The following is a 24850-nucleotide window of genomic DNA, read 5'->3' as shown; positions in this document are numbered from 1 at the left end:
TGGGGGTTGTAGTTATGCAACAGATGGAGGCACACTGGTTGCAAAACACTGAGTTAGGCAACAAACTCTCAGTGTTTCACAACCAGTGCGTCTCTCAGCATTCAGTGACAGCCGAAGGGCATGCTGGGACTTGTAGTTATACAACAGCTGGAGGTATGATACTATGACTTCCAGCATGCCCTTTGGCTGTCTGTGCATGCTGGGGGTTGTAATTATGCAAGAGCTGGAGGCACACTGGTTGCAAACCACAGAGTTTGTTACTAAACTCAGTGTTTCCCAACCTGTGTGCCTCCAGCTGTTGCAAATCTACAACTCCTAGCATGCATGGTCTGTCAGTGCTTGTTGGGAGTTATAGTTTTGCAACAGCTGGAGGCACACGGTTTGGAAAATACTGAGTTAGGAAACGGACAATGTTTCCGAACCAGTGTGCTTCCAGTTCTTGCAAAAGTACAACTCCCAGCATGCCCAGACAGCCGAAGGGCATGTTGGGATTTGTAGATATGCAACAACTGGAGGACAACAGTTTGGAGACCACTGTGTAGTGGTGTCCAAATTGTAGCCCTCAAGATGTTGCAAAACTTGGACTCCAAGCATGCCCAGACAGCCCAGGCATGCTGGGAGTTGTAGTTTGGCAACATCTGAAGGGCCAGATGTTGCAGAACTACAACTCCCAGCATGCCTGGACAGTCTCTGCATGCTTGAAGTTGAAGTATTGCAACATATGGAGGGCTACAGTTTGGACACCACTGTATAGTGGTCTCCAAACTGTGCCCTTCCAGATGTTGCAAAACTATAACTCCCAGCATGCCAAAACTGTCCAGGCATGCTGCGAGTTGTAGTTCTGCAACATCTGAAGGGCCAGATATTACAGAACTACAACTTCCAGCATGCCTGGACTGTCTGGGCATGCTGAGATTTTTGCAATATCTGGAAAGATACAGTCTGGAGACCACTGCACAGTGGTCTCCATACTGTGGCCCTCCAGATGTTGCAAAACTACAACTTCCAGCATGCCCAGACAACCAAAGACTGTCTGGGCATGCTGGAAGTTGTAGTTTTGAAACTCCTAGAAGCAGCAGTGAAGATAACTTTACAGCGATTTTCACTGCTGCCTCTGATGCTGCTGCTGCCTCCACTTGCCTGTGCCTCCTTTCTGTCACCAGTTCCCGGTCCCCACGTATCCTCAGGTAACTGCCACTGCCCTACCCCCCCCCCCCCCCGCATCAAAGGCCTCCGCAGCCATCACTGCCATCTTCATCCACTCTGCCCAGGCTTCCAGGGGCGGGCAGAGCAGGGGATCCAAACTTTCACCCCTGAATGATTTCAGAAGGCATCCCGGTCCAGTCCCCGGGGACCAGAATTCACACGGGGGTAAAGGTACGCCCTTGGTCCTTAATTACCAGGACGTCAGGGCATACCTGTATGCCCTTGGTCCTTAAGGGGTTAAATAAATTGCTATACGAAAAATAATATTTAGAAAGGCGGAAAACCAGTTAAAAGATAGGATTAATGAAAAGGAAACAGAATTTATAAGAGATCCAAAACAGGAAAAATGTTATGTCTTAAACAGGGCGCAAGATGAATATAAATTATTTATTAATAGAAAAAGTCAACAAAAATAATTTTTTCAGGGGCAAAAAATATTTCTGGACAATGGCAAGACCAATTAAGCACTTGCTAATTTAATTAAGGTCCAGAAAGAGAACAAAATAATAGGGGTCAACAAAGCGGCAGCAGGGGATATAGTGAATGATCCGGATATTATAAAACAGGAGTTTCTTAATTTTTATTCACAGTTATATAGTTCTACGGGGGAGAAAGAGAATTTGGAATATGATAAATTTTTGGAGAAATTAAATTTACCAAAGATTGATAATAGGCAAGAAATGGAAATCAACTCACCTATCACCCTGGAAGAGCTCAAACTCGCTTTGGCGAGTACTGGTAGAGGCTCGGCAGCAGGACAGAATGGTCTTCCTTTTGAATTATATAAAGAATTCAATAATGAAATCCTTACTTCGGACTCATAATAAATCCTTTAAATGTGGTAACTTGCCTGACACGATGAGTGAGGCAAACATAATTTTAATTCCAAAGAAGGGGACGGACGGATCCCTTGTTAATGGAGTCATATCGCCTGATATCACTTCTTAACGCAGATGTGAAGATTTTGGCGAAGGTTTTATTGGGCAGGTTGGTAAGGGTGATAGGTGACTTGGTTGGACAGGAACAGACTGGGTTTATACCCAAAATATCAATGTTTCATAATATCAAAAGGGTATTCATGAGCTTGCATAGGGCCTCCGGGGCTCCCCACTCCATCTTGTCATTGGATGCTAAAAAAGCCTTCGACAGGGTGGAGTGGGGATTCCTTTGGAGGACATGTGAGTTTATGGGTTTAGTGGGACAATTTCTACAATGGGTTAAACTGTTATATCGTAATCTAACGGCCAAGTTATTAATAAATGGAGAACTAACAGATTCATTCGCATTGAGTAGGGGAAGGAAGCAGGGTTGTCCCGTCTCCCCTCCTCATTGCAATATATATCGATCCCCTAGCTAAAGCCATTAAAAGAAATGAATATATTCTGGGGTTTGGTAGCGGGAGTGTAGACAATAAAATCAGGTTGTACACGGATGACGCGATTCTTTTTTTAGCAGACCAAAGGGCCTCATTGAAAAATATTATGGACTTGGTAGATGAATTTGGTAGTATTTCAGGGTTCGAAACAAATTGGAAGAAGTCTTCCCTCCTTCCCTTGGGTGAGATAGGGGATCAACTAGAAAGGGAGGTTAAAATAGTGGAAAAAGGGGAAGCAATAAATATTTTGGGAGTAAAAATTTTGTCTCAAGCTAATTAATTTATTATTATTTTATTTATTTATTTATTTTTTATTTATTTATTAAATACATTTATTTTGATGAATCTTAATCCCCTTCTTAAAAAAAAATCAAAGATAAAATTAGTGTTTGGAAGGATTTACTGAAATCGATGGCTGATAGAATAGTTATTATAAAAATGGTTATTCTACCCCAAGTGTTATTTTACCATATAGCAGTGGCAGTATGGATCTCCCAAAAATGGTTTAAAATATTATCAAGCATTTTTAATAAATGTATATGAGGCCGAAACAGAGCTAGAATAAAATATGAAACTTTAACCTTATCTGAGGAAGAAGGGGGCATGAATCTCCCAAATTTCTGTCTATATTTCATTGCACGTAAATTGGAGGAAGTGGTTAGGTGGAGGGGAGAAGTAATTTTTGGGAATTTTTGGGAAGAATGTGGGGGGTAGAGATGAGCGAACTTTTGAAAAATTCGATTCGGCCGATTTAGCGAATTTTCCGAAAAAATGTGCTTCGTTCCGAATTTATTCGCGGCGAATCTATATTAAAAATTGCTATTTCTGGCCTATAGAGAGCCTCAATAGGGGTGTAGAACACTTTGTTATGTTCTAACACGCATATGGAGTGTGCTGGGGTAGTGAAATAATACTGTTATTCAATATGACAAGCAGATTACAGGCATCGCTTTTAGAATCACTGCCACAGAGCGGCACAATGACAGAGCCTGGAGGTGGCATCAGTATGAGGAGACCATATAGCGGTTGAATATCACAGCAAGGAGGTGTTGGCAGAATTAGGAGACCATATAGTGGCTGAATGACACAGCGTGGAGGTGTTGGCAGCATGAGGAGACCATAAAGTGGCCGAATGACACAGCGTGGAGGTGTTGGCAGCATGAGGAGACCATATAGTGGCTGAATTGCACATCCTGGAGTTGACTGAAGCATGAGGAGACCATATAGTGGCTGAATGAGACAGCCTGGAGGTGGCAGCAGCAGCATCAAGTGTCCTGAAAGTGACCCTAATGTAGAGAAATTTCTGAAACTGGGGACCAGCACCTTAATTATGTTTTGCAGTATCCATGGCAGGACAATGAGAGAGACTGGAGGTGCTAGTATCAGCATAGGGAGACCATAGAGCAGCACAATTAAAGAGCCTAGAGGTGGCAGCATCAGCATGAAGAGACCATAGTGCAGCACAATTAAAGAGCCCGGAGGTGGCAGCATCAACATGAGGAGACCATATGGCGGCACAATGACAGTGCCTGGAGGCAGAGAAATGTGGTACAGTAAGCTTAAAAAAACGTATTTTAGTACAACACCAGCCGGTGAGTACTTTTGCCTGGACTTTCACAGTATCTAGGCCCTTGACAGATTAACAGGTACAAAATAGTACACTACTTAGGTGTAGGTATGTGATATGCACTTATGAGGGCAGAAAAAATGCACTACAGTATGCTCAATAAACGTATTGGATTAAAAAAAAGGCCAGTGATTACTTTTGGCTGTCCTTTCACAGTATGTAGGCCCTTGACAGATTAACAGGTACAAAATAGTACACCACTTAGATGTAGGTATGTGGTATGCACTTATGAAGGCAGAAAAATGCGCTACAGTATGCTTCAAAAATTATTTGAGTAAAACACCAGCCTGTGATTACTTTTGGCTGTCCTTTCACAGTATGTAGGCCCTTGACAGATTAACAGGTACAAAATAGTACACCACTTAGATGTAGGTATGTGGTATGCACTTATGAGGGCAGAAAAATGCGCTACAGTACGCTAAAAGAAAAAAAAATTTGCCCACAGCAGCAGTACACAACAATGCTGGAGAACACAGTCACTGTGTACTAAAGCCAAAATTTCAAAAATACTCTCTCAAATACTATTAGGAATGGACTGCTGGGTATGGATTATACCATCTACAGACTAGTATAACCAACAGACCAGTTGTTGTGGAACAACAGATTTGCTCTAAAAAAAAATTCTTCCTCCTCTGAAAACATTTCTGCAGTTGAGGCAACACACAGCTCTCTGCCCCTCTCTGTAATACAATGCTGTTCACAGTGACTGAGGGGTTAATCGCTGCAGTAAGAATTAATCTCTGTGCCAATACGCTGTGCTCTGTGTCCTACAGAAGGCTGAGGTTACTAGGAGGTGAAATGCTGCTGCAACAAGCTTTTCTGTGTAACACACACACAGCGATGTCCGTCCTATCTCTGTGCAGTGTAATGAATGATATGACGAGCCGCAATGGCTGCCGAATATATAGGGCTGTGACATCACAGGGGTGACTGGCTGCTTATAGGCTGCATCCTGCATGTTATCCAGGGTCATCTCACCAACTTCCCTTTCCGCCTTGCCTTCCCAGAGTTCCTTGCCCCATGTACTGACACGTGGATCCGCCATTTTAGATGCCCTGGAGCCTGGACCGCAGTAAATTGAGTTTAATAAAGTGATTTGCGTGATATAATCATGACGATATTCGCATTAATTGAGAATAGAATATTTCCTGAAATTCTTAACGAATTCGGTTCACTAGCTTCGATTCGCTCATCTCTAGTGGAGGGGGATATTTACATATATGTGAATTTTTGGAATCAGGTAGATTGAAGTACAAAAGATTTAGGAATAGACCCTACGCGGATTTATATGATAGGGTATGGAAATTTGTAAAGAAATGGTGTAATATTAATGGGCCACTTGAATGTACTACACTATGGGGAAATACACAGTATTTGGAATTAGATGAATTAAATGTCAGTAGTGTAACATCTGCCCTCCGGCCAGACACGCTGGCCGTGAGCACTCTCTTGTCATGTCCCTGCTTCCGGCGGGGCTGGGATTCGCAGGACGCGCCCGCATGCGAATCCCAGCCGTCACTCACCTCCCTGGTCTTCCTGTCCTCGCAGCCCGGGTGCTCGTGCCCCCGCCTCCTAGGGCGCATGTGCGCCGGAGCTCTTACATTTAAAGGGCCAGTACTCATTTTGTTTACACCTGCACCCTGTCTTTAAGTATTAGCTCCTCCCTATGTTACCTGCCGGATCTTTGTTGCCTTTGTGCCCTAGAGAAAGCTACTGTGTTTCTGTGTTCCTGATATCTGTGTACTTGATCCTTGTTCCGTTACCTGCACCTGTGCCGCCTGCCCTGACTTACTGTTACCTTGACCTCATCTTGCCAGTTTCCTTTTGTGCCACGCCCAGCAACCTGTGTGGACAAGTCGTGCCGGGGGTATCGACCTGGATGTTGCCTGCCATCCCACTTTGCGGCAGGCTCTGGTGAAAACCAGTGGCACCTTAGACTCCGCTCCCTGGCACGGTTCACGTCATCATCCACACAGGCCCAGAGGATCCACCACTAGTGTTGGGCGCAAATATTCACAATGCGAATATTTATCGCGAATATCACATATACACGAATTTGCGAATATAGCGCTAAATATTCGCAATTACGAAAATGTTCATTTTTTTTTCACAGTACACATCACAGTGATCATCCCTCCTTGCTTCCAGCTTGTGGTGTAAACAAGACTCCAATACTAGTTACTGTGTCAGAACGGCGGGCGTATACTGATCCCTCCCTTCTTGTACCTCTTTTATCACACAATATTACGCATGCGCATGTGAATTTTAAGGTGAATGCGCATGCAAATGTTATGGCACATAATAAAAAAGGCAGTGAATATGCGAATTTAGCAAATATATGACGAATATTCATCCATATATTTGCGAAATATCGCAAATTCGAATATGGTCTATGCCGCTCAACACTATCCACCACCTGACCTTACCCATTATAAGTAGTTTTTGGATACACAAGGGAGTAAGGAAAGTAGTTGATCTTTTTTCACAGGGGAAAATAATGAATTTTGAGAAAATATAAGATTTCAGATGCACAAAAATTTTGGTACTGGCAAGTGTATAAAATTTCAAAGGAAAAGGAAGGTATGGGAAGGTTTGCTGTGGTGTCACATAATTTTTTTTATTTTTTATTTAATAATTCAACCCAAAAAAAACTGTTGGGAGGTATACTGTATATAAAAGACTTGTGCAAGAAACCTCCAAAATGCATATAGAGAAATGTATTGAGAAATGGGACAAGGACGGTATAAAACTCTCTAGAGATATAATGAAATCCTTGTTCAAACACACTGGGAGAGGGTTTAGGAATTTGTCATTTCTGTTGATACAATTAAAAATTCTGTACTGGGTATATTATTCCCCGCTCAAGCTATATAATATCAGAAGTAGGGAAAAGTCTTTATGTCGAAAGTGTAATACGATTGACGCAGACTTCCTCCACATGTTGTGGCAATGTGAAAAAGTAAAGGAATTCTGGTTGAGTATCCAAAGGATTCTTCAACAGTGTCTGGGGGAATATAATTTTGGTAAATATTGGAAAATGTGGTGGAAAAGAGCATTTAATTAATAAATTAATAATAGAAGCCAAGGTAGTGATTGCCAGAACATGGTTTAACCCAGGGGGACCAAAGGTAGAAAATTGGATGAATTTGGTAAGGAAAATTAAGGAATATGAACAAAAAATGGCAAAAGATTTAAAAAAAAAAGGCATAAGAAGGTTTGAGCACTGCTGGGAAGATTGGACAATTAACTAAGGTTAATTAATGATGGTTGTTCATTATGGGAAATTAAGAGGGGTGTATTTTTCTTTCGGTAAAAGGGGTGGTATAGGGTTGGTACGACTTTAAAGCAAAACGTTCATGAAATTTGTTACTGAGGATGATTGTCCTTTTATATATAGACACTATTGTGGATTTCTATAGAAAAAAATAAATATAAGGGGACATTTACTAAGGCATGTACGTTTGTAAACTACTTACTCTGTGTGCCAGAGAGGCATGGTTATGGGAAAATGGGGTGTGGCTTCACGGGTGTACAATTTTTCACCAGATTTATTATCTGCGACTTTTACTATAGTAGCAGATAATTGTGTAGATGGTATGCCACCCCTGACCACACTTATCTAGCTGCCATTTGTTTATTTAACTCCTTAAGAACCCAGCCATTTTATACCTTAGGACCCGGCCATTTTTTGAACATCTGACCACTGTCACTTTAACCCCTTAAGGACCAAGCATTTTTCTGTTACACTTTCGTTTTTTCCTCCTTACCTTTTAAAAATCATAACCCTTTCAATTTTGCACCTAAAAATCCATCTGAGGGCTTATTTTTTGCGCCACCAATTCTACTTTGGAATGACATCAGTCATTTTACACAAACATTTATGGCGAAACGGGAAAAAAAATAATTGTGCGACAAAATTGAAGAAAAAACACCATTTTGTAAATTTTGCAGGCTTCTGTTTCTAGGCAGTACATTTTTCGGTAAAAATGACACTTTATCTTTATTCTGTAGGTCCATACGATTAAAATGATCCCCTACTTATATAGATTTGATTTTGTCGTACTTCTGGAAAAAATCATAACTACATGCAGGAAAATTTATTCATTTAAAATTGTCCTTTTCTGACCCCTATAACTTTTTTATTTTTCCACGTACAGGGTCGTTTGATCTGAAGTTTTAATCGGTACCATTTTTATTTTGATTGGACTTCTTGATCGTTTTTTATTTCTTTTTTGTGGTATGAAAAGTGACCAAAAATACACTATTTTGGACTTTGGAATTTTTTTGCGTGTACGCCATTGACCGTGCGGTTTAATTAATGATATATTTTTATAGTTCAGACATTTACGCACGCGGCGATACCACATATGTTTATTTTTATTATGGTCACATATTTTTAATATGGAATTTGGGAAAAGGGGGTGATTTAAACTTTTAATAAGGAAGGGGTTAATGTGTGTGTTTTTAAACTTTTTTGAAACTTTTTTTTTTACACTTTTAGTCCCCTTAGGGGACTTTTAGGAGGAATCATTAGATTCCTCATACAGATCATTGTGGTTTCATAAAACCACAATGATCTGCGTGCTCTGCGCTCGATTGATAAAGCCTGGCCCTGCCAGGCTTTATCATTCAGAGAGCCGGAGCCGCCGCAGCAGGAGAGGTAAGCCCTTAGGCTACCTCAGTAGTGGATCGCTCCCCCACAATCGCTCTGCGGGGGGGCGATACACCCCACTGGACCACCAGGGACTGTATACAGGCACCTTTAGACGCCGCTGTCAACTTTGACAGCGGCGATCTAAAGGGTTAATAGCCGGCCACGGCGATGCCGCATGTTGGCTATTAACGCCGGCCCCAAGCTACAGGAATCAGTTTGGGGCTGGCCGGTATGACGCGGGCTCGAGTCGGGAGCCCGCGTCATACCCCGGTAACGGCCATTGGACGAGTATGGACGTCCATGGTCGTTATCGGGTTAAACATTAATAACTCTGGGATGCTTTTAGTTATCATTCTGATTCTGATTGTTTTTTCGTGATATATTCTACTTTATTTTGGTGGTAAATTTTCGGTGTTACTTGCATCCTTTTTTGGTGAAAAATCCCTAAATTTCATGAAAATTTAGAAAATTTTGCATTTTTTTTTTACTTTGAAGCTCTCTGCTTGTAAGGAAAATGGATATTCCCAATACATTTTATTTTTATTCACAAATACAATATGTCTACTTTATGTTGGCATCATAAAATGGACATATTTTTGCTTTTTGAAAAAATTAGAGGGCTTCAAAGTAAAGCAGCAATTTTCAAAAATGTCATGAAAATTGCTAAATCTGAAGGGACAGATATTACAGAACTACAACTCCCAGCATGCCTGGGCAGTCTAGGCATTCTGAGAGTTGTAGTTTGGCTACATCTGGAGGGCTACCGTTTGGGCATCACTGTAACAGTGGACTCAAAACTGTGACCCTCCAGATGTTGCAAAACTACAACTCCCAGCCTTTGGCTGTCTGGGCATGCTGGGAGTTGCAGTTTTGCCTTCCTAGTGTTTGCCACAGTAAAGATCACTTTACTTTAACTTTCAATCCCCCCCTCCCCCACAGTAGTTTCCCTACCTGACCCATCATCCAGCAGTCTCCAGCAACGATCGGGGTCTCCAGGCATCTTCTCCTGCAGGTATCGACCTCCATCTTCTTCCCACGATCCCCTCGACATCCAGGGGTGGCCAGAACGGGGGGTTGCCATGGCAACCCACTGTCCTGCTCTGCCATTGGTTAGAATCAATTCTGACCAATGGCAGGGGATAGGAGGAAATCGCAGCATTGCGACATCACTCCTACCCTTCAGGATGATCTGGGCTGTCAGGTTGTCATTTTCTTGTTCATAAAAGGTGAAGTTCATTTAAAGCATATTAGTTTCCCCACATTAGGTGCAGTATAGTTCCCCCCACATTAGGTGCCGTATAGTTCCCCCCACATTAGGTGCAGTATAGTTCCCCCCCACATTAGGTGCAGTATAGTTCCCTCCACATTAGGTGCAGTATAGTTCCCCTAACATTAGATGCAGTACAGTTCCCCCACATTAGGTCCAGTATAGTTCCCCCACATTAGGTGCAGTATAGTTCCCCCACATTAGGCGCAGTATAGTTCCCCCACATTAGGTGCAGTATAGTTCCCCCACATTAGGTGCAGTATAGTTCCCCCACATTAGGTGCAGTATAGTTTCCCCACATTAGGTGCAGTATAGTTTCCCCACATTAGGTGCAGTATAGTTCTCCACATTATATGCAGTATAGTTCCCCCACATTAGGTGCAGTATAGTTCCCCCACATTAGGTGCAGTATAGTTCCCCACATTAGGTGCAGTATAGTTCCTCCACATTAGGTGCAGTATAGTTCCCCCACATTAGGTGCAGTATAGTTCCCCACATTAGGTGCAGTCATTGAGGACAAGCAGTGCTCTGTACACTGAGGACAAGCAGGGCTCTGTACACTGAGGACAAGCAGGGTTCTGTACACCGAGGACAAGCGGGGCTCTGCACACTGAGGACAAGCAGGGCTCTGTACCTGAGGAAAAGCAGGGCTCTGTACACTGAGGACAAGCAGGGCTCTGTACCTGAGGACAAGCAGGGCTCTGTACCTGAGGACAAGCAGGGCTCTGTACCTGAGGACAAGCAGGGCTCTGTACCTGAGGACAAGCAGGGCTCTGTACCTGAGGACAAGCAGGGCTCTGTACATGAGGACAAGCAGGGCTCTGTACACGGAGGACAAGCGGGGCTCTGTACACTGAGGACAAGCGGGGCTCTGTACCTGAGGACAAGCGGGGCTCTGCACCTGAGGACAAGTAGGGCTCTGTACCTGAGGACAAGCGGGGCTCTGTACCTGAGGACAAGCGGGGCTCTGTACCTGAGGACAAGCGGGGCTCTGTACACTGAGGACAAGCAGGGCTCTGTACACTGAGGACAAGCAGGGCTCTGTACACTGAGGACAAGCAGGGCTCTGTACACTTAGGACAAGCGGGGCTCTGTACCTGAGGACAAGCAGGGCTCTGTACACCGAGGACAAACGGGGCTCTGCACACTGAGGACAAGCAGGGCTCTGTACACTGACGACAAACTGGGGTCTGTACCTGAGGACAAGCGGGGCTCTGTACACATAGGACAAGCAGGGCTCTGTACACTGAGGACAAGCAGGGCTCTGTACACTGAGGACAAGCAGGGCTCTGTACAATGAGGACAAGCGGGGCTCTGTGCCTGAGGACAAGCGGGGCTCTGTACCTAAGGACAAGCAGGGCTCTGTACCTGAGGACAAGCGGGGCTCTGTACGAGAGAGAGAGCAGCCAGGGTGGCGGGCGTACTGATCGGTGGCACAGTGAACTCCGACATTGTGCTGTTGCGCTTAGACGAGAGGTCACGTCACCCCCACGGTGACGTGACCTCCCGTCTAAGCACAGCGACGCGCCACGCCGGAGTTGAAAGCTCCTCTCCCAGGCAGTCGACCACCCAGGGCCGTAAGTAAGAAGCCGGCCTGGGACAGTGCAGGGCCGGCCCTCTTTTTCTGTTAAGATATTTATTGTCGCCACTAGTCGGCCTATGCAGGCCGCTTGTGCAGCCCGCTGGACCTATTTTCATGTAGGGGCCTGGATCCCCTACGTTAATCCGGCCCCAAAGCGGCCTCAGGCCCAGTGGCCCACCGGGATAATTCCCGATATCCCGGTAGGCCAGTCCGGGCCTGCATTTGGCCCATCTAGTCTGCCCAATAATCTGAATCCTATCAATGGTCCCTGGCCCTATCTTACATGGAAGATAGCCTTATGCCTATCCCATGCATGTTTAAACTCCTTCACTGTATTTGCAGCGACTACTTCTGCAGGAAGGCTATTCCATGCATCCACTACTCTCTCAGTAAAGTAATACTTCCTCATATTACTTTTAAACCTTTGCCCCTCTAATTTAAAACTATGTCCTCTGCTGGTAGTTTTTCTTCTTTTAAATATGCTCTCCTCCTTTACCGTGTTGATTCCCTTTATGTATTTAAAAGTTTCTATCATATCACCTCTGTCTCTTCTTTCGTCCAAGCTATACATGTTAAGGCCCTTTAACCTTTCCTGGTACGTTTTATCCTGCAATCTATGTACTAGTTTAGTAGCATCTTCTCTGAACTCTCTCTAGAGTATCTATATCCTTTTGGAGATACGGCCTCCAGTACTGCGCACAATACTCCAAGTGAGGTCTCACCAGTGTTCTGTACAGCGGCATGAGCACTTCTCTCTTTATACTGCTTATACCTCTCCTTATACATCCAAGCATTCAGCAAGCATTTCCTGTTGCTCTATTACATTGTCTTCCTACCTTTAAGTCTTCTGAAATAATTACTCCTAAATCCCTCTCCTCAAATACTGAGGCCAGGACTGTGTCAAATATTCTATATTCTGCCCGAGGGTTTTTACACCCCAGGTGCATTATCTTGCACTTGTCCACATTAAATTTCATTTGCCAGAGTTCTTGAAGTTTTCCAAAATTATTTTCAATTTGGCATATCCCTTCAGGAACATCAACCCTGTTACATATCTTTGTGTCATCAGCAAAAAGACACACCTTACCATCGAGAACTTTTGCAATATCACAAATGAAGATGTTAAACAATACTGGTCCCAGTACAGATCCCTGAAGTACCCCACTGGTAACAAGAGCTTGCTGTGAATATACTCCATTGACTACAACCCTCTGTTGTCTGTCATTTAGCCACTGTCTAATCCACTCAACAAAATAGCAAGTCCAAGCTCAATGATTGTAGTTTATTGATAAGTCCTCCATGTGGGACAGTGTCAAAAGCCTTACTAAAATCGAGATATGTGATGTCTACTGCCCCTCTGCCATCTATTATTTTAGTCACCCAGTCAAAAAAATCAATAAGATTTGTTTGACATGATCTCCCTGAAGTAAACCCATGTTGTTTTTCATCTTGCAATCCATGGGATTTTAGATGTTCCACAATCCTATCCTTTAGTAGGGTTTCCATTAATTTCCCCACTATTGATGTTAGACTTACTGGCCTATAGTTGCTTCATTCCTCCGTACTACCTTTCTTGTGACAACATTTTCAAGCTGAATTTTGTTGGAAATTTGGTTGTGTGACCACAGCATTACTCTTGCTTTGAGTAGTCCTTTCAGTCTTTTACTCAGAAATCCTCTTCCAAATTATATAAACTTTTAGTTCTCTATTATATGCTGCTCTCAGTGGTTCATTTGAAGTCCTGACAGGAAAAAGGAGACTGACATAATTTATCTACATATCACTGCTTTAGAAGAAGAAAAAAGAATATGTTTGAGCATAATTGATTTTATTCTTTCAATATACATATATATCACACATTTCCTCAAGACTTACAATTATTAATCAGAAGTTGCAGTACTTCTCAACAAAAAGATCAGAGGGGTTATTTTGAAGTATTGAAGAAATGACGGCATTGATATTTAGTGACATCAAATCCACTCTCACTCCCAGCATTTTTATGGTATTGCATTAATTATTATTCACAGGATGATTTTTAAATGAAACATTATATATATATATATATATATATATATATATATATACACACACACAATTTTGGGTAGATCTTTGGCTGACATGGGGTTAAAAGTGTATGATTCCATTTGTTGATTTCTTGATTTTCTAAATGCTTGTAAATTTGAGCAGTTTCTTAGCTTAGATATTTTTGTAAATAATGCAGCAATTTAGTTAGAAAGTGCTTGCAAAGTGGTAATGGATTATCAATATGGAAATCTTTTTTCCTCCCTTTTCTATAATCACATATTCGTTGTCCTCTGAGAATCCATTTAAAGCAGCTCCAAGAAGTGCCTCTTATTCATCATCTTACAGAAACATATGAACCACCTCCCCCATATTTATGTAAGAGGTATTTTGTCATGATATGCTAAGTTAACTCTATTACACATAGTACGTCCACACTGAAGAAAAAGCAAGTTTTCTTAAGTTAACTTTCTTAACTACATTTCTCTTTTGGATATAAAATGTATTATGGCATTGTAAATGCATAGATACATGTGTATCTGTGTTGAGAAATTCAAGTCATTTTAAAGTCTGTGTGTTATTGAGGCTTGATCAGCCACATCAGGCAAATTGACATATTGTACACTGAAGGCTTCCACAAAAGATAAAAGGGGTAAGATTTTTGATTGAGGAGAACACCATAATGGTGTGTGGAAATTCATAGTCCATTAGCACTCCACTGGGAATTCAGTGAAGAAAGATATGCAAAGGAGCTCAATCACACCACCTTTTCAGGTATTTTCCCTTATTGTCAGTATCTCCCTCTTTACCTCTGAGTTTTAGAAATTGTCTGGGAGGGAAACACTGCCAAGAAAGGAAATCTTCCTAAAAAGGTGGTGTGATTGAGCTCCTTTGGATAAAAAGACAATTTCAATTAATAAATGATGCTGTGCATGGGCACAACAGCTGCCCCTTTTGATACATGAAATTACCTGCACAAAGGAAAAAGGAACTGTGTGAAGTCAAGGAGTGATGAAGGCAAGAGTGCAGTTCCAAAAGTGTAGCCAGATTCTTCATTGAAAATAAACTTTATTGATTCTCCTTGAAAGTCTGTCCTCAGCACTGTTTTGATACTTTCTGATATATGGGATATCTGAATGGTGTTAGCCTTACTTCTTATTCTATTTTTAAATGGCCTACAGTAGAAGGACTAAGCATGTACTATAACAATGAATGTATCAGTTTAGTGAGAAATAATAGAGCTTTAGAAGCTAATTGCGTTCAGGACTGGTTTAACCTGTTACGGACGAAGGGCGTACCTGTTTACCCTGAGTCCTTAAGTGGTTTTGAAGCGAGCACAGAAGCTGCGCTCACTTCAGTACAGTGAATGTCTGCTACTGTCAGTATCTGGACACTAATTGTTAATGACAGGCAGCACGATCCAGCCACTGCTGGCCATTAATCCTTTAGACGCCGTGATCAATGCATCTAAAGTGAAACAAAAAAATTGCGGAGAAGGGTCCCCTTACCTGCCGCTGATTCACTGATGTAGCCTGGCTTAGCCAGGCTATATCAATGGATTGCCATAGGCATAGTATTATACAGTAAATGCAATCTAATGAGTTCATATCAACGTATCAAAAAGTGCATATCAAAGTATCAAAAAAGTTTCTAAAATTATATAAAACTGCCCTCCTACCCTTATTTACCCATTTTTAAAAAAAAAGTTAAATGGGCACTCCACTTAAAACTAATTTTTGCTATTGCACTCCATATGGTAAATAAAACATCTTTCTAATGTACTTTGTTTAATTTGTGTTTAAAAAAAAAGCTACATTTCCCCCAAAAATCTGGAAATGCAGTCTGCTGAGGAGGGTGTGTGCAGCCTTAGCCAATCATAGCTCATCTCACACACTGAACTGCTCTGGGCTGTGTGTAGAAGAGTGAGGGAGGAAGTTCTCCCCTGAATGGCTTCAGATGATGTCACACCTGCTGGGGAACCCCCCCTTCCCAGTCTGTTACTCACATAATAAATCAGGACAAAAATGGTACAGCTGAAAACTAGAGATCACCTTGCAAAAAGTGATCCCTCATACATCCCCGTATATGTAAAAATTAAAAAAAAAAGTTATAGGGGTCAGAAAAGGACAACTTTATGCATATGAGTTTTGTTAAAACAAAGTTAGCATTTTTTTTTGTAAAGTAGTACAATAATAGAAAAACTTTATAAATTGGGTATTGTTTTAATCGCATTGACCTACAGAATAAAGATAATGTAGCATTTTTACCATAAAAAGCACAACAGAAAAACCAAACCCCCAAAATTGCCGTTTTCTTATAAATTTCTGCCCGCAAATATAGATTTTTTGGTTTCATGGCACATCTTATGGTAAAATTAAAGAGGTCATTACAAAGTACAATTGGTCTCACAAAAAAAAGCCCTCATATGGGTCTGTAGTTGAAAAAGTAAAAGGGTTTTAAAAGGAGAGGAGGAAAAAACAAAAAATTTGCCTGGTCCTTAAGGTCAAGGACCTTACGGCTTCATCCATAAGGGGTTAAGACTAAGTGTGCCCCTGGGCAAAGTTAAAAGTGGAGCACCAAATGCTGACAAATCATTCCAACAACACAGTCACATACTATAATACTATAGTCAGTCATTATACAAATAATTACAGTGGGGATCAAAAGTTTGGGCACACCAGGTAAAAATATGTATTAATGTGCATAAAGAAGCCAAGGAAAGAAGGAAAAATCTCCAAAAGACATCAAATTACAGATCAGACATTCTTATAATATGTCAACAAAAGTTAGATTTTATTTCCATCATTTACACTTTCAAAATAACAGAAAACAAAAAAAAGGCATCTGCAAAAGTTTGGGCACCCTGCAGAGTTAGCATCTTGTACTGCCCCCTTTGGCAAGTATCACAGCTTGTAAACGCTTTTTGAAGCCAGCCAAGAGTCTTTCAATTCTTGTTTGAGGTATCTTTGCCCATTCTTCCTTACAAAAGTCTTCCAGTTCTTTGAGATTTCTGGGCTGTCTGTCACGCACTGCTCTTTTAAGGTCTATCCATAGATTTTCAATTATGTTGATGTCAGGAGATTGTAAAGGCCATGGCAAAACCTTCAGTTTACGCCTGTTGATGTAATCCCCCGTGGATTTCGAGGTGTGTTTAGGATTACTATCCATTTGTAGAAGCCATCCTCTCTTTAACTTCAGCTTTTTCACAGATGGCATCAAGTTAGCATCCAAAATTTGCTGACATTTTATTGAATCCTGTTTTCCTTCTACTCGTGAGATGTTCCCTGTGCCACTGGCTGCAATACAATGCCAAAGCATGATTGATCCACCTCCATGCTTAACAGTTGGACAGAGGTTCTTTTCATTAAATTCTGTTCCCCTTCTTCTCCAAACGTACCTTTGCTCATTCCGGCCAAAAAGTTCAGTTTTAACCTCATCGGTCCACAGAACTTGTTTCCAAAATGCATCAGGCTTGTCTATATGTTCATTTGCAAAGTTCAAATGCTGATTTTTGTGGTGAGGACGTCGAAGAGGTTTTATTCTGATGACTCTTCCATGAAGACCATATTTGTACAAGTATCTCTTTATAGTGGAATAGTGTACCACAACTCCAGTGTCTGCCAGATCTTTCTGGAGGGATTGTGCAGTCAAACGTGGGTTTTGAAATTTTTTTTTCTCACAATCTTCCATGACAAATGTTCTGTCTGATATTTTTCTTGGTCTTCCAGATCTTGCTTTAACTTCCACTGTTCCTGGTGACTGCCATTTCTTAATTACATTCCGAACAGAGGATATTGACATCTGAAAACGTTTTGCTATCTTCTTATAGCCTTCTCCAGCTTTGTGAGCGTCAACTATTTTCATTTTCAGATTTCTAGACAACTGCTTAGAAGAACGCACCATGCTGATTGTTGGGGCAAGGTCAGATGAGTCTGGGCATTTAAGACCTTTGAGATTGACATCACCTGGTCTTCACAGATGATGATTGAAATCAACCCATGCCACTGGCAGGTCTCAGCTTTGCAAAGGGGGCAGTGCATGCTATAAATTCTGCAGGGTGCCCAAACTTTTGCAGATGCCATTTTTTGTTTTCTGTTATTTTGAAAGTGTAAATGATGGAAATAAAATCTAACTTTTGTTGACATATTATAAGAAAGTCTAATCTGTAATTTGTAATTAATACAAATTTTTACCTGGGGTACCCAAACTTTTGATCCCCACTGTACATTACCAAAAATACCATTATATAAGATCCAAACAATACTGCCACACACTCCCACTAACACTACCATTATTAAATAATATGATTAAACGGTTACTTCATAATCCAGTGACCATATAGTTGTGTAAACAGATCAACACAGGATATTTTTACCTTATAAGTAAAAGAAAAACTAACAACAGACACTGAGACACATATTCATACAAAGTTTCAATTAGACAAAAACACACAATACAATAAAACACATTTAAAAAGAGCAACAACAGTCAGACTGAAGCGGGATATCATGAAAAAATGTACAATTTAAGAAAAAAAAAGGTCAAACAATCCATATTATATTGCACACATATATCCATATAGCTGTACAATTGTACTCATCAGTATGGAGATTCAGTAGTGTGACTATAATAATGGGACATCAATCTGACAATCAACAGTTATACAAAGAGTATGAAAGAGTAATGTGGAATCAGAGGAAGAATAACCACATAGCATCAAAGAGAGGAAATATAAGTTTACATGCAGTTACATACAGTGACTCATGTGTCTTGTCTGATTTGAGTTGTTCACTTTTCCTTTTCCTCTCCATCTGGCCAAGACCACCATGACAACTTCATCCAGCCACAACTCATCTTTGCAGAATATTCAATAAAAAAAAAAAGAAACATTTTAAGCTCTGCACTTTTTCTGCGCCTCTCCAACCTACAAAACATTCCCATCCATAAATCCTAAAATCGTAATAATTTTCCCACCAATGTCCCACACAGTATAATAGTACTCCATTGTTCTGCCCCACACAGTGAGTGTGTAGGTAGGTGGGGATTAGGAATGTCCATTAAGTAGGTTGCACCCTTTTAACCTGTTGGGGATGAAGGGTGTATGCATACGCCCTTGCGTCCTGGTACTTAAGGACGAAGGGCGTATCCACACGCCAGTGGGAATTTCGGTCCCTGCCACGCGCCGGGCGGAGACCGGACCGGGGTGACTGCTGATATCTATCAGCAGGCACCCCGTGCAAATGCCCAGGGGGGGTCATTAGACCCCCCCATGTCGGCGATCGGAGCAAATAGCAAGTGAATTCACACTTGCGATTTGCGCCGATTCCGGGTCTTTACGGGTCTATTGTGAACCGGTGACCTGGAATAGAAGGGGGATCGCGGTTGTCTAAGACAACTACGATCTCCCTGAAGCGATAGGAGTGAGGTGGCAGGGGTGCCACCCCTCCTATCCCTGCTATTGGTGGTCTAGACGTGACCACCAATAGCAGATCGGGGGCGGAGGGGTTTACTTTCGTTTTTCCCCATCCTGCCCACCCACAATAGGCGGGGCAGGACGGGGAAACGATTGGGACCGAACGCCGAAGGTCCACTTACCCCTCCGGAGGCTGCGGGCGACGGTGAACGGCGGGCGGCGACGGATATCGGCACGTGCGGCAGAAGAAAACGGCTCCCTGGATCTTACGGAAGCCGGTAAGTTGCCTAGCAACATCTGGAGGGCTACAGTCTGAGACTGTAGCCCTCCAGATGTTGCAAAACTACAACTCCCAGCATACCCAGACAGCTGTTTGCTGTTGGGGCATGCTGGAATATGTTTTGCAACAGCTGGAGAGCTGCAGTTTGAGACCGCAATATAGTGGTCTCTAAACTGTATCCCTCCAGATCTTGCAAAACTACAACTCCTAGCATGCTCAAACAGCTCTTTGCTGTCTGGGCATGCTGGGATTTGTAGTTTTGCAACATCTGGAGGGTCACAGTTTGGAAATCACTGTGCAGTGGTCTATAAACTGTAGCCCTCCAGATGTTGCAAAACTGCAAATCCCAGCATGCTCAAACAGCTGTCTCACCATGCTGGGAGTTGTAGTTGCATAACCTCCAGCTGTTGCATAACTACATCTCCCAGCATGCCCTTCGGCGATTAGTACATGCTGGGAGTTGTAGTTTTGCAACAGCTGGAGGCACACTGGTTGGAAAATTCTGAGTTAGGTAACAGAACCTAACTGAAGGTTTTCCAACCAGTGTGCCTCCAGCTGTTGCAAAAGTACAACTCCCAGCATGCACGGTATGTCAGTACATGCTGAGAGTTGTGGTTTTGCAACAGCTGGAGGCACACTGGTTGGAAAATACTGTTAGGTAACAGAACAGAACAACTGTCAGTACATGCTGGGAGTTGTGGTTTTGAAACAGCTGGAGGTTTGTCCCCCCATGTGAACGTACAGAGTACATTCACACGGGCAGGTTTACAGTAAGTTTCCTGCTTCAAGTTTGGTCTGCGGCAAATTTTTCGCCGCAGCTCAAACTCCTAGCGGGAAACTCACCGTAACACGCCAGTGTGAATGTACCCTAAAAACACTACACTACACTACACTACACTAACACATAATAAAGAGTAAAACACTACATATACACCCCCCTACACTGTCCCCCCCAATAAAAATGAAAAACGTATTGTACGGCAGTGTTTCCAAAATGGAGCCTCCAGCTGTTGCACAACAACAACTCCCAGCATTTCTGGACAGCCACTGACTGTCCAGGCATGCTAGGAGTTAAGCAACAGCTGGAGGCACCCTGTTTGGGAATCACTGGCGTAGAATACCCCTCTGTCCACCCCTATGCAATTCCTAATTTAGTCCTCAAATGCGCATGGCGCTCTCTCACTTCAGAGCCCTGTCGTATTTCAAGGAAACTGTTTAGGGCCACATATGGGGTATTTCCGTAATCGGGAGAAATTGCACTACAAATTTTGGGGGGCTTTTTCTCCTTTTACCCCTTATGAAAAGGAAAAGTTGGGGGTTACACCAGCCTGTTAGTGTAAAAAAAAAAAAAAAAAATGTTTACACTAACATGCTGGTGTTGCCCCATACTTTTTATTTTCACAAGCAGTAAAAGGAAAAAAAGCCCCCTGTAAAACGCTCTGCGGATGCACAACAAGGCTCAGGAGTGAGAGCGCACCATGTACATTTGAGGCCTAAATTGGTGATTTGCACAGGGGTGGCTGATTTTACAGTGGTTCTGACATAAACTCAAAAACATAAATACCCACATGTGACCCCATTTTGGAAACTACACCCCCACGGAATGTAACAAGGGGTATAGTGAGCCTGAACACCCCACAGGTGTTTGACGAATTTTCATTAAATTTGGATGGGAAAATGCTGGTGCTACCCTAAATTTTTCATTTTCACAAGGGAAAATAGGAAAAAAGCCCCCCAAAATTTGTAACCCCATTTCCTCTGAGTAAGAGTATACCCCATATGTGGATGTAAAGTGCTCGGCGGGCGCACTACAATGGTTAGAAGAGAAGGAGCACCATTGGGATTTTGAAGAGAAAATGTGTCCGCAATTGAAGGCCACATGAGTTTACAAAGCCCCCATAGTGCCAGAACAATGGACCCCCCCCCCCACATGTGACCCCATTTTGGAAACTACACCCCTCGTGTAATGTAATAAGGGGTACAGTGAGCATTTATGCCCCACATGTGTCTGACAGATTTTTGGAACAGTGGTCCGTGAAAATGAAAAATTTTATTTTTCATTTGCACAGTCCACTGTTCCAAAGATCTGTCAAACGCCAGTGGCGTGTAAATACTCACTGCACCCCTTATTAAATTCTGTGAGCGTTGTAGTTTCCAAAATGGGGTCACATGTGGGGGGTCCACTGTTCTGGCACCACAGGGGGCTTTGTAAACGCACATGGCCCCTGAACTACCATTCCAAACGAATTCTCTTTCCAAAAGCTCAATGGCGCTCCTCCTCTTCTGAGCATTGTATTTCGCCCGCAGAGCATTTTACGTCCCAACATGGGGTATTTCCATACTCAGAAGAGATGGGGTTACAAATTTTGGGGGGCATTTTCTCCCATAACCCTTTATAAAAATGGTAAATTTGGGGAAGAAACTGCACTTTAGTGAAATTTTTTTTCTTTTCATTTACACATTCGATTTTAATGAAAAGTCGTCAAACACCTGCGTGGTGTTAAGGCTCACTGGACCACTTGTTACGTGCCTTGAGGGGTTTAGTCTCCAAAATGGTATGCCATGTGGGGTTTTCTGCTGTTCTGGCACCATAGGGGCTTCCTAAATGTGACATGTCCCCCAAAAACCATTTCAGCAAAATTCGCTCTCCAAAATCCCATTGTTGCTCCTTCCCTTCTGAGCCCTCTACTGCGCCCCCCGAACACTTGACATACACATATGAGGTATTTCCTTACTCGAGAGAAATTGGTTACAAATTTTTGGAGGCTTTTTCTCTTATTACCACCATTAAAAATTCAAAAACTGAATCTACAAGAACATGCAAGTGTAAAAAATGAAGATTTTGAATTTTCTCCTTCACTTTGCTGCTATTCCTGTGAAACACCTAAAGGGTTAACAAACTTACTGAATGTCATTTTGGATACTTTGAGGGGTGCAGTTTTTTATAAATGGGTCATTTGTGGGTTATTTCAAATAGGAAGGCCCTTCAAATCCATTTCAAACCTGAACTGGTCCTTGAAAAATTCCGATTTTGAAAATTTTGTGAAAAATTGGAAAATTGCTGCTGAACTTTGAAGCTCTCTGGTGTCTTCCAAAAGTAAAAACATGTCAACTTTATGATGCAAATATAAAGTAGACATATTGTATTTGTGAATCAATATATAATTTATTTGGAATGTCTATTTTCCTTACAAGCAGAGAGCTTCAAAGTTAGAAAAATGCTAAATTTTCAAATTTTTCATCAAATTTTGGAATTTTTCACCAAGAAATTATGCAAGTATTGACAAAAATTTACCACTACCATAAAGTAGAATATGTCACGAAAAAAACTATCTCGGAATCAAATTTATAAGTAAAAGCATTCCAGAATTATTAATGCTTAAAGTGACAGTGGTCAGATTTGCAAAAGATGCTCCTGTCCTTAGGGTTATAATGGGCTTCGTCCCCAAGGGGTTAAGCATGTTGGAAGGTTGCCCCATTAAGTTTGTAGATAGGGCCATCCAAATAAAGAGATGATCCAGGCATGCATTTTTTTTATATGGCTCAGAGTGGCATAAAAATGAGCTATACTTATCTTCCTCAATCCCATCTCATCACCACTACTTCCTGGTTTCTGGTGATGTGCTGCTACATTCATAGCGGTGATGAGCTGGCATGCTACTCCCAGCAATATCTTGAGATCAGTGAGGGTCTGAATACAGGTCAGACATGTCCAAAGTTTTTCTAAATGACAGGGATACTATATATTTATGCAAACACATAAAGCTTCTAGAGCCTTAACAAACCTATTAACACCAGTATAAAAACTGCATCGAAACCAGTAATATGTATAGTCCCACTCTGTTCTGAAGAGCTACATTAAAATTCCATAACAGGTGAGTGGCAAAACATTTTTTGCTGCACTTTCTCTGAGGTACTTCAACAGATGAAGTGGTACCTGTTTATGGACCTGATGGAATTGTGCCAAACTAAGGAGAAATCGGCTAAATCCTTCTTTAAAAATGGAGGACTTTTATAGTTGCATTCGTGACTGAAGAGGAGATTAAGCAGGTCATGACACCATTCGTTGATACTACCTGGTATCTGAGGAGGACTTTGGCAGGGTCTTTGGGTCGCTTGTAGCTGCCCTATAATCTCCCTCCTCAGGCTGGTCCAATGGGGGCTGCTGGTACTTCCTTATAACCAACATCCGAATCAGGCTGCACTGTGGGGGGCCTTTCGAGGGTCATTCTACTCTATTCTATTCTACCATGACCATAAGACACTGTCCATTCCCAGATTATGATTCCTAAATGGGATTTTATACTGTTCTATTGCTAAAATGGATGGGAAATTGGGAGGTGAAGGGCGTTGGGACTGTTTATATTGCTATGTTATACATGTCTATGGACATCTTGGACACATTAACATTTTAACTCTTCGAAGTCAGGGGATTGTCGTGACAATTATATTTCTTTTGTCTGTACTGAAAACTTAATAAAAAATGTTTTTAAAAAATGCCACAACAAATGGTGTCTTGTTCTGAATCTTTTTTTTCCCACTTTTTCCCCCCTATTTTCAGGGCACAGCAGGACTCGATGGAAGGAATGGACATAAAGGATTCAAAGGTGACAGAGGTCTACAGGGACAAAAAGGAGAACCGGTAAATGAACAACACAAATTTCGGCATAATTTTTGGAATATGTACACATACATATACATCTGAGCATATTTTTACACATTGGTGAGCTCAGTACAAGGTTTTGTGAGTGCCCCCCCCCCCCCAGTCAAATTCTAAGCTATTTAGAGCTATTTTTGGACACAGTACCACACTTTCACATAGTGTTTTTAAATCATATAAAACATATTTGGAATAATGCAAGTAACAATGTCTGCCTCTTGCAAAGGTATACACTGGAGTTTAAAATTCAAGAACAACACACAATTTCCTAAATGTCAAGGTCATTGTGTAGTCCTATGTGAATATATCCTAACATGTGTAAAATAGCAGAATTTTAAGCTTATTTTATAAACTGTATGTATTCTGAAGCACAGAATAAAAATGTAAATGAGATAATTGAAAAAGAACACTGATCAAAATTAGAGAACACTTTCAGATACTGGCAAGTTCTTGGTGTTAATCTGGCAACTGATGCTAATTTCCTTAATGACAAACCCTATTTAACTGGCAGCCTAACTCTCCAGTTTTCACTGACTTTGCAAAAATAGTGTGCCGTGACCCAGGAGGACCCACTTCTGACACAGAGACATAAAAATGCTAGACTACATTTTACCAAAATAAACTTCAGTAAGCCAAAATCCTTATGGGAAAATGTCTTGTGGACAGATGAGACCAAGATAGAGCTTTTTGGTAAAGCACATCATTCTACTGTTTACCAAAAACAGAATGAGGCCTACAAAGAAAAGAACACAGTACCTGCAGTG

The 24850-nt window shown here is 41.8% G+C and overlaps 1 protein-coding gene across 1 annotated transcript in view; it reads left to right on the top strand.

Moving 5' to 3' along the window:
• LOC130367428 (collagen alpha-1(VII) chain-like) overlaps window positions 1-24850 on the top strand; it is a 522098-nt gene that overhangs the window by 376007 nt on the left and 121241 nt on the right. The window contains exon 88 of the mRNA XM_056569846.1: window positions 23988-24068. Within this exon, the coding sequence (XP_056425821.1) occupies window positions 23988-24068 (81 nt within the window). The remainder of the gene's footprint in view (window positions 1-23987; window positions 24069-24850) is intronic.

Source organism: Hyla sarda, chromosome 4 (genome assembly GCF_029499605.1).
Source record: "Hyla sarda isolate aHylSar1 chromosome 4, aHylSar1.hap1, whole genome shotgun sequence".
Taxonomy (NCBI): domain Eukaryota; kingdom Metazoa; phylum Chordata; class Amphibia; order Anura; family Hylidae; genus Hyla; species Hyla sarda.
This window is presented reverse-complemented; position numbering and strand designations above follow the sequence as displayed.